Genomic DNA, 10,625 nt, shown 5'->3' on the forward strand with positions numbered 1-10,625 from the left:
TATTTAAATTTCATTGGCTACTTAAAAATTTACAACATCATTTCAGTCTATCATTGTTTGTAAGAATTTTTACTATTTACAGTAAATGTTATAAAGTTAACAAAACAAACAAATGAAAATTGTCTATCTAAAAATTAAACAATACTTTTACTTTACAAAATGAATTAAAATGAAGGTACGTTTCCATGAAATGAAATTTCCAAAATGAACATAAATTATTCATTTACTGTATAGTAAATAAAAAAATTATAATCTTTTAAGCTAGAGGTGGAATTATACGAAGTAAAATATTTGTGGCTTGCGCACCTACAGGCTATTTTGTTGTCTTTTTTGAGTTTATGTGACAAAAGAAAGCCAATTTTTTCCCAGGAGACGCTTTTTCAGAGTTTTACTTAGGCTTTTGCATGAGAGGAAATTTTAAAGTAACAAATTTTCATTTTCAGTCATTTTAGTTAGTCAAGAAAACTTAATGAAACTCTTCGCTACTGCGTGCGCAAGCCAACTTTAAAACGAAATGCGTTCACTTCACTTGAATAAGAAAGCTCAAAATATGCAAAGTTTTTATAAAAACTATGTAGAAATATCTAGCTAAAAACCAGCTTAATAAAATTTTGATGAAAAGTTATTCCAGTTCATTCCTGAAAAATTAAGATAGCTACAAACTTACATTTTATCAAGCTTACAATTTGCGCAACAAAAGAAAATCATGGCTATATTACTCATAAAGTAGATGTCGATAACAGTTATGCATCACGCATGGATTGCTCTACTAGCAATTGCATGCGCTATAGAATATGAGCCCATTGTAAGGCCCCCTTACTGAGAAATAAAAATTAAAGCAGGCAAACGGGCATTGCACAAACTAACATTTTAAAGTACTTTTGAGAGGTGTCGAAGTCATTGGAAATGGATTAACTGTTCTTTTTACAACACTGAATAATATTGCAGAGTTAAAAACAGCTTAGGATAGCTAAATTCTGCAGAAATTGTTGTTTATGACAATATATTATCACAAAATATTTTTATGGTCCCCCCTAATTTATATACTTTTTATGGTCCCCCCTAATAGTAAAAAGCTAAAGGGCCTTAAATTGAAGCAAGTCAGAGCCCAGTACACCACTGCAAACGAATCTTTTCTTAATAGACAATGGTTGGCCAAGCTTAAGTACTAGGCCTTTCCGTTTGCAAACTACGTTGTTAGTGTTCAATCTTAAGTATTCAGTAAGTTTACAGTTCTCACATTTTAAGGCTTCACTAAAATATTTGGTGCCTTGATTACTAATTTTGTAAGCAGAAAAGTACACTTCCGTAAGTTTACAATTTTCATTTTCAAAGCTTCAATAAGAAATTTAGCGCCTTCATCACCTTTATTGTTGTCAATAAAGATTCAATTGAGTAAGTTTACAATTCTCACTTTTCAATGCTTCACTAAGATATTTTGCACCTTTATCACCTATTTCGTTAGTTTCAAGATCTAATTTAGTAAGTTTACAATTCTCACTTTTTAATGCTTCACTAAGATATTTAGCGCCTTCATCACCTATCTTGTTGTCATTAAGATACAATTCAGTAAGTTTACAATTCTCACTTTTTAATGCTTCACTAAGATATTTAGCGCCTTCATCACCTATCTTGCTGTCATTAAGATACAATTTAGTAAGTTTACAATTCTCACTTTTTAATGCTTCACTAAGATATTTAGCGCCTTCATCACCTATCTTATTGTTATCAAGATCCAATTGAGTAAGTTTACAATTCTCACTTTTTAATGCTTTACTAAGATATTTAGCACCTTCATCACCTATAGCGTTTTCATAAATGACCAATTGAGTAAGTTTGCAATTCTCACTTTTCAATGCTTCACTAAGATATTTAGCGGCTTCATCACCTATCTTGTTGTTATCAAGATACAATAGACTAAGTTTACAATTCTCACTTTTTAATGCTTTACTAAGATATTTAGCACCTTCATCACCTATATCGTTTTCACAAATAAGCAATCGAGTAAGTTTACAATTCTCACTTTTTAATGCTTCACTAAGATATTTAGCGCGTTCATAACCTATTAGGTTGCTTGGAAGATTTAATTCAGTAAACTTACAATTCTCACTTTTCAATGCTTCACTAAGATATTTAGCACCTTCAACACCTATATCGTTTTCAAAAATATCTAACTGAGTAAGTTTACAATTCTCACTTTTCAAAGCTTCACAAAGATATTTAGCGCCTTCATCACCTATCTTGTTGTCATTAAGATACAATTCAGTAAGTTTACAATTCTCACTTTTTAATGCTTCACTAAGACATTTAGCGCCTTCATCACCTATCTTATTGTCATTAAGATATAATTGAGTAAGTTTACAATTTTCACTTTTCAAAGCTTCACTAAGATATTTAGCGCCTTTATCACCTATCTTGTTGTCATTAAGATACAATTCAGTAAGTTTACAATTCTCACTTTTTAATGCTTCACTAAGATATTTAGCGCGTTCATTACCTATTAGGTTACTTGCAAGATCCAATTTAGTAAATTTACAATTCTCACTTTTTAATGCTTCACTAAGATATTTAGCGCCTTCATCACCTATCTTGTTGTCATTAAGATCCAATTCAGTAAGTTTACAATTCTCACTTTTTAATGCTTCACTAAGATATTTAGCGCCTTCATCACCTATCTTGCTGTCATTAAGATACAATTTAGTAAGTTTACAATTCTCACTTTTTAATGCTTCACTAAGATATTTAGCGCCTTCATCACCTATCTTGCTGTCATTAAGATCCAATTTAGTAAGTATACAATTCTCACTTTTCAAAGCTTCACTAAGATGTTTAGCGCCTTCATCATCTAAATCCTTGGCATCAATATATAAATCCGCAATTTTACAATTCTTAAATTTCAAAGCTTCATTAAGATATTTAGCACTTTCATTTTCTAGATTAATAGAGTTGTAAGATGCAGTGAATGTAAAGTTACCACATTTTAAAGTTTCACTGAGATATTTCAAAAAATAACGACTAAAATCACAAAAATCAAAACGCAAAGAGAGTAATTTGTCGCCTGTCCAGTTTAATAAAAACTTTTTCATTGCAAGGCAGACATGATTATCAATAAACTCACACGAATGGAACAAAACTTCATTTATGTGTTTGCATTCCGAAAGAAATTCGAAAAATGCTTTTGAATCAACCGGAGTAAAAGAAACGTCTTCAATCTTCATTTCTCGAGAATAATTCTTATTTAGTTGTGTACATGCTGACCTCACGATATCTTTGTCTTGCAACTCGTATAAGCACTTTACTCCCAGAAAACCAATTGCTTTATTGCCGTCATTGGAAAAGAAATGTGAGATCCAAAATGTAAACCTGCAAATGTTAAATACAAAAGTTATTTATAAGCCAATCGTTCATCAAAGACTTAATACTTGCGTACGTATTGTTGCATAATAAGCAATTAGCTAGCTGATGCAGAATATTTTCTCTGTGGTCGAGCACAGCTAGAGAGGGTACATCTTATTTGAATTGTTTGGTAAGTAAAAAACTACCCACTGTTTTAAAGTCGATGAAGTAGACTTAGTTACAGTCATCAGCTTAATAGTGGAAAGTAAAAATTCTTCTATGTGCTTCAAAAACCAAGTTGATCAAACTTAAACTAAGATATATTTACTAATTAAAGATTATTTGGTTTTTAACTCTTTCGTTTTTTTTGTAACTGGAAAAAATTTGCGTCTTGTTTTTGTTTATTTCATAGCTAGTGTGATGCGTTTTTCCGTTTCAACTAAAAAATCTTGTCAAATCAGGACAAACGTAGAATGAAGAAAGCTTTTAAATATTTTTAATGATGTATTGTACATGTAATGTTTTGATGTCTTGTGCGCAGTGGCGTAGCTAGCGGTCTGGCTGGTCGGGCCCAGCCCGACCAAATATTTTCCCAAAAACAAAAAATTTGTTTTCTTTAAAATTGGATTTGCGAAAGTTTTAAATTCTGCGACTCTTTTTGGAATAATCCACAGTCTATTCGTGTAATATTTGTCAAATTGCGTCGTTGTTAGCAAAATTATCATATTTTTAAACGTTACTTAGCAACAATGACTAGTGCATTTCTAGTGCCAGGCAGTACGCAGTTTAGTCGGGCTCTGAAAATTCAGCCCGACCAAGTAGTAAAATCTATAGTGGGATTATCTGCAATCTGATTGGTTGACAGCAACTGAGCAAACTCAAATGCGCTGTTTCGCAACATCTAGTCGGGCTCTGAAAATTTAGCCCGACCAAGTAATAAAATCTATAGTGGGAATATCTGTAATCTGATTGGTTGAGAGTAGCTGTGAACACACCCAAACGTTTAACAACATCTAGTCAGTCTCATTTTCAAAAAGCGTGACTTGGATTTTGAGCTTTCGAAGTATACGTTCGGAAATCGTGATAACTTACATTACAATGGCTTCGGCTAATGAAATCGATATAATAAGTGAACTACAAAAGAAACCATTTTCTGTTCGACAATCAGGCGAGCAAAATATACTCGTAAAGCAGCGGCCAATTCCAAATTTACAAGCGACTACAGGAATAGAAGCTTTCAGGAAAGTTGGTACTCGAAGAAAGATTGGCTTTGTAGTAGCTTAGAAAAGAATGCATTGTTCTGTTGGCCTTGTCTTTTATTTTGCCCTGGATCGTCATCTTCATGGACGCAGACGGGATTCAAAAACATGAAGAATTTCCTATCCGATTGTAAGAAGCATGAGAAGGCAAAATCGCACATGGGTGCTTACAAGACCTGGAAGACCTACGGTTTTCAGTCTCGTATCGACTGTCTCATGTCACAAACTAAGCGTGAAGAGATTCAGCGTCATAACGAGGAGGTAAGGCAAAACAGGGAAATGTTGAAAACCATAACAGAAGCTGTTTTATACTTGTCTAGGCAAGAGCTTGCATTTAGGGGGCATGATAAATCTAGTAGCAGCACGAATAGAGGAAATTATAGAGAGCTACTTGAAAGTTTTGCCAAGATGGATTCTGTTTTTGAAAGGCGATTACATGGAAGGCTTGCTGAAACCCACCTTGCTGGGGGAGGGCGGTTTACTGGAGTCTCTCCTGATATTCAGAATGATTTGATTGATTGTCTTGATAAGATAAAAGAGGATGAGACTTTAAAGGAAATATATTGCTGCACTTTCTTAACTATACAGGTTGATGAGGCAACTGATGTTTCTACCAAAGAACAATTGAGTGTAATTGTGCGAATGGACAAAGGGGAAAGTGTCATTAAAAGATAGCTTGGGTTTGTTGATGTTAGTTGTGATAGGACTGCAACTGCTATATCATCAGTGGTTAAGGGTAAGTTAAGTCAATATAATAATGTGAAAGAGAAATCTATTGAACAGACTTATGATGGTGCATCTGTTATGTCTGGTCATCTCAATGGTGTTCAAGCTCAAGTTCAGCAGGATTATCCTTATGCTCAATTTGTTCACTGTGCTGCCCATAGACTAAATCTAGTATTATGTCGAGCTGCATCCTCCATCTCACCTGTTAAGATTTTCTTTGTTAATATTAGTGCTTTCTGCACCTTTACTAGCAATTCCCCCCAAAAGAAAAGCTTTACTATCATCGCATAGGCTTGAGTTTCCTAGTCCTGGTGACACAAGATGGTATTATAGGGCTCATTTCATCAATATCTTGCATTCTAACTAAGACAAACTAATAGACATATTTGAAAATCATACTGATAATCCAATAGATTGGGATGATGAAACGTTAAGTATGGTTACTGGTTTACTTGGCTACCTTAATGGCTTCTTGTTTTGTTTCTTGGTACATGTTTTCCAGAGAATTCTTGAGCAGTCATCCATACTTTATTCTATCTTGCAAAACAAGGACACTGACTTTCATTATGGATTGAGTAGGTTTGAGAGATTCAAGGCCTTTGTTGCTTCTCTGAGAAATGATACAGAATATTGTCAGGTGTACGACCTGGCTGTTGAGAAAGTGGGACCACCAGTAACCAGGTATGACCAACGGCATAATTACAAACAAATTTATTTTGAAATTCTTGACACAATTGTGACTATGCTGACTGAGTGATTTCAGGATATGGAGCGTTTTAGATTTTTGACCTTGTTAACCCTAGGGTGTTTAAGATGTGGAAAGGTGAAGTGCCCTCAGAAAAGATAAATCTTCTAAAGGAGGTTTATGGTGATATGTTTGACATACCAATGCTAGTTAGCCAACTTTGTTTTATTTACAGAGATAAAGACTTTCACTATGATTCATGCGATGAATTATTGAAATATATTTTTCAGTTCCATTATCAATCTAGTATTCCAGGAGTTGTAAAACTGTTAAAGATAAATGGGGTTTTGTCAATTACAAGTGCTTCAGTTGAGAGGTCATTTTCTTGTTTGAAGAGGGTAAAAAATTATCTTAGAAATACTATGAGCCAAGGACGTTTTAGCTCTCTTTTCAGGATTTCCATTCACAAAGACATACTGTCAGAGAAAGAAGACGCCAACACATTGCATGATGAGATAGTAAAGAAGTTCATTGAAAAACCACGAAGACTTGCTTCCTTATACAAATAGGTATTCATATATGGCTGATAGCAAGCTGATGATGTCTTACGTCCATGGCATGTGAGAATTTTTCCGGGAACTTTTTAATGCAGTCAATGATGATTGTCATTTCAGCACGACAACTTCATCACAACTTTTGATAGTTGTTGATGACAAATCTGACCCTTTTTTGGTTCTTTTGTCAAAGTTTCTTTACAAGATGTACATAGGTATCTATCTATGTAAGTAGTGTTGAGAAAATTAATCACATATCTGCAACTATTTTTGAACTGTTTCTCTGCTTTACTATAAGATCCTTCGGCAATTTAAATTAACCAAAATGGTTCTATTTCCTGCATAAATATCACGCATTTGCTTTCTAAGATAGCCGTTTCCGACGTTCTAGGGAGTCTAAATTCGGAAAATTTTCTCCCTCGGCGCCAACCATGGTGGCGACTCGTGAGCCCGACCAAATTTTTTTCGCTAGCTACGCCACTGCTTCTGCGTCATAGTGCATGTTGCAACACTATTAACTGAGACACTTGTGTGACAAAAACACATCATTTCTTATCCAATATTTTAACATTAAAAACAAATTAATCTATATATTTCACATATATCATAAATTCAAACATACTGCTTTCACAATACATCATCGTTTCTCTTAATTTGATTTGTTTCAATAAACGTAACAAGTCAATTTCACCATTTTTTTAAGCATGCTGGTATTTTATTTTTTTACATCGGAACAGAAAATCCTAAATATTAGCATGTTCCGAAAGTTGGATTTCTTAGGACTTCTCATACAGGGGCAGATCTACGATTTTCAATACCATAGGCAAATTTCAAGACGTCAGACTTACGACGTCATAAAACAGACACCTTAACATATGAAATTGATAAAGTAAGACACATTATTTATGCAGGTTTACGCTGTTCTGCTGACCTTAGCAGCTTATTTGAATATATGTAAAAACATACTGGAATAATAAACAAGTGATATCCAACACTCAATTTGCAAATAAAATATACAGTAAGCCGATATGGATAGCCTATATTATGAATACCTTTTTCAAAACGAAAAGGTGTTTTGTAAAAGTGAAATGTGGCTTTATACACAATTTCATGAAATTATAACACTTACCACTACCACGTAATCCTTACTCTCCAAATACCCAATATGTAGTGATAGTTCATATAGTATAGAATAATATGAGTACTATGTAGAGCTATATATGAACTTTGACTGGACATAGTGCAATGTGTTAAAATATAAAAATCTATTTTTATTGGCGTTTATATTTTGAAATTATTTTTTTAAGATGGTCTTCTCTTTTCTAAATGACGACTGAGGTTGGTACATACTTTAAATTAAAATGAAAGTTACACATTTTACTAATAAAACAGTAAGAGGAGTATTTCTCCTCCACTTTCTTATATCAGCTGTCCAGCATGCAAGTTCATTATACATAAGGTTGAATGCTAGAATATATTGGATAATTAATGGATAGTTCGCAAATAACGTGAATAAATTCTGAATTTATGTGACAAAACCCTACTTTATTAGTGAAGCATATTGCATTGGAAAAGTTTGAACAACAATCCTTTTGCTACAACAGATTAACCTGAAAACTTATCATTCATGTTTGAGGAAAACAAACAAGAAAGAAAGCATGCTCTTACTTTTATGGTAAAAGCAAAACCAAATACCACCTGGTGTGGTTAATTTTAAAACATTTACAATTAAACCTCATTACTTACAAACATCCAGATTTTAGATAAAAGTAGGTTAATGAGATGTCATGTGTTAAAGAATCCTTAGATTAGTGCTTTGAACACTAAATTATGAAAATTGTAGTAGAAAGATAATAAATAATATTTGAAAATGAGTTCTCTTAGACTTAATACAAATTTCACATAACCACATAAAACGTGCAGCGTTTTTTTATTAATACATATAAATATTTTACCTTTGTTCAACAACGTTAATATCCTTTACTTCTCCTCTTTTTTTCATATCTCCAACTAAACCAGCAATGAATTCAATCACCAAATGCCATTTAGGATCTGCAACGTGATCATCCAAAAATTTGCCAAGGTTTAGCCAATCGTCAACAATATAACACGCAGCTAAAAATTCCTGAAGAGTCAAATGAAGAAAACAATAAAAAAAGCGTCGTTTATGTGGTATCTGATGGAAAACACCACAGTTTGCCAAATTATGAAATTCTGTATTATTCTCTTCTTCAAAAATCAAATTTCCTTCCTCAAGTCCTTTCTTTGCTGTTTCTTTTATTTTTTTTATATCGGTATCAAGTGAGGATGGTAAAGGGATAATCAAATGATTTTTCGGCGGTTTTATTTTCTTGAGAGAAGGATGGTGTCTCCATAGTAAGATTTTTATTGCTCTGTTGTACAATTCAGTGATTGTCTTTGGAATATCCTCAGCATTATTTATAAAGCTTTCCTTTAGGGTCAAGCAGACAATATAAGTGTTGACAGGGATGTAGCACAGGCTACGAAGTTCATTAGAATTATCAATACAATTCAAAATTAACTCTTTGGTATTCTTGTCATTACCACAAAACTTTTCGATATAATCTTTGATCTGTTCTTCAAAAAAACCTAAGATCTCCACTGTTCGGTCAAATTTTAGTTCATCAAATGCATGTTCAGCTGTGGGTCGTGATGTTATAACAACAGTGACATCAGGCAACAGTTTACGTTTTACAAACGAACTTAATAGTCTAAATGTTGGCATTTTCGCATCATGGAGGATTGAACCACCAATATTAAGGCATTCTTCATTCAAAGATAGTTCATCAAGACCATCAAAGACAAGAACAGTTTTTTCAGGATACTTGATTACAAAGTCGTAAATTTTAGGAAAATCTTTATCTGAAAATCCATCACAATCACTTAACATATCTTTGAGACTAATGTTGCTATTTTTAAAATCACGACATCGCATTAAAAGAACAAGTTTATCTAGAAAAAATTCATCTGAATTTTTTATCCATTCAAGCAAAATTCTTTTTGTTAACATAGTTTTACCAATTCCTGGCCTTCCAATAACTAAAATGGTGCGGGGATACGATTGGTCTTGCCCCCCCTGGATTGGTGTAAAAATTTCTCTTGCCCTTGTTAATTTTTTTGTTTCTTCTCTTATTGTAAGATAGCAATCAACGATTTCGTGCCTTTTAAATTTTTTTGGATAAGCATTCTTTAATTGTCTTTCTGCTTGCATTAAGACGTTGATGTAAATATCGTCAAGATTTCGCCACTCTTTCATCTCATTGCCAAAGTCGTCATGTATTTCAAATAATTCGTCCGTTTTGAAATTGTTTTTAATTTCTTCCAAATGTTTTCCAAATTCTTCTTTTTTTCCTTTCAAAGGATTTGCACAGTCATCTTTTTGGAGCGGTACAAAATTCAAGTAAACAGTCGAAAATTTTTCCTCTTTTTTAAAAGATTTATCGACCCAAGCCTTATACGTCAAGTAACACAGCTCTAAAATTGTTAGTGTTATTACTATAAAATCGACAGATAAAACAGCTTTAATTAAGATTTCACTTTTATCACTGTTGGGGTTTTCACAATCAACGGTTGAAATGGTGTGATTTAACATGGAAATTTCTTTGATAGTTGGACGTCTTTTACAGGTGTATTCGACGGGAAATGTGGCAAAGAAAAATAATCCAACAAAGACAGACAATATGACGAGGCGAACCATCAAATAAACGATGTAAATGTAAAATGAAGAAAAATTAAGTGCAACGTTGTCAGATTGACGAGTTCCTTCGCTATATTCCACATGTAGAGGTTCACTTTGTTCGTCTCTGTTTTCTATTGGACTGTTATTATCATTATGTTCAATTCGACGCTTTACATAATATCCATAGACGATACTCCAAAGTAAGACAATAGCAATATTACAAATTACCATAAGAAAAACAGCATACTTAAAAGTTAAATCATCTTTGTATTGTCTGAAACATCTTGATTCGATGCTCTTTAAAAGAGAACTTTCTTTCGTCTTTGATATAATCTCATTATGACAATTAAATGAACTATCACCAT

At 33.1% G+C, this 10,625-nt stretch overlaps 1 protein-coding gene across 1 annotated transcript; it reads right to left on the reverse strand.

Moving 5' to 3' along the window:
* Window positions 1-358: 358 nt before the first annotated feature.
* On the reverse strand, window positions 359-10,622 carry LOC124436785 (NACHT, LRR and PYD domains-containing protein 3-like). The gene is made up of 4 exons (XM_046986758.1): window positions 8,516-10,622; window positions 2,324-3,363; window positions 1,541-1,801; window positions 359-1,365 (listed from the first exon to the last, which is right to left on the reverse strand). Exons 1-4 carry the CDS (start codon window positions 10,489-10,491, stop codon window positions 1,244-1,246), a joined length of 3,399 nt encoding a protein of 1,132 aa, XP_046842714.1. The 5' UTR covers window positions 10,492-10,622; the 3' UTR covers window positions 359-1,243.
* Window positions 10,623-10,625: the final 3 nt, after the last annotated feature.

The sequence above is a fragment of the Xenia sp. Carnegie-2017 genome, unplaced genomic scaffold (assembly GCF_021976095.1).
Source record: "Xenia sp. Carnegie-2017 unplaced genomic scaffold, XeniaSp_v1 HiC_scaffold_16, whole genome shotgun sequence".
In the NCBI taxonomy this organism is placed as follows: Eukaryota; Metazoa; Cnidaria; class Anthozoa; order Malacalcyonacea; family Xeniidae; genus Xenia; species Xenia sp. Carnegie-2017.

What these genes read in the sequence shown, in the direction of transcription:
- LOC124436785 (XM_046986758.1), bottom strand. Translation starts at nt 10,491, where the DNA reads ATGGTAATTTGTAATATTGCTATTGTCTTACTTTGGAGTATCGTCTAT. An exon ending in TCTTAATGACAATAAGATAG is followed by an intron (nt 1,802 to 2,323) that starts GTGATGAAGGCG and finishes AAAACGCTATAG; the next exon opens with GTGATGAAGGTGCTAAATAT. An exon ending in TCTTAATGACAACAAGATAG is followed by an intron (nt 1,366 to 1,540) that starts GTGATGAAGGCG and finishes ACAACAATAAAG; the next exon opens with GTGATGAAGGCGCTAAATTT.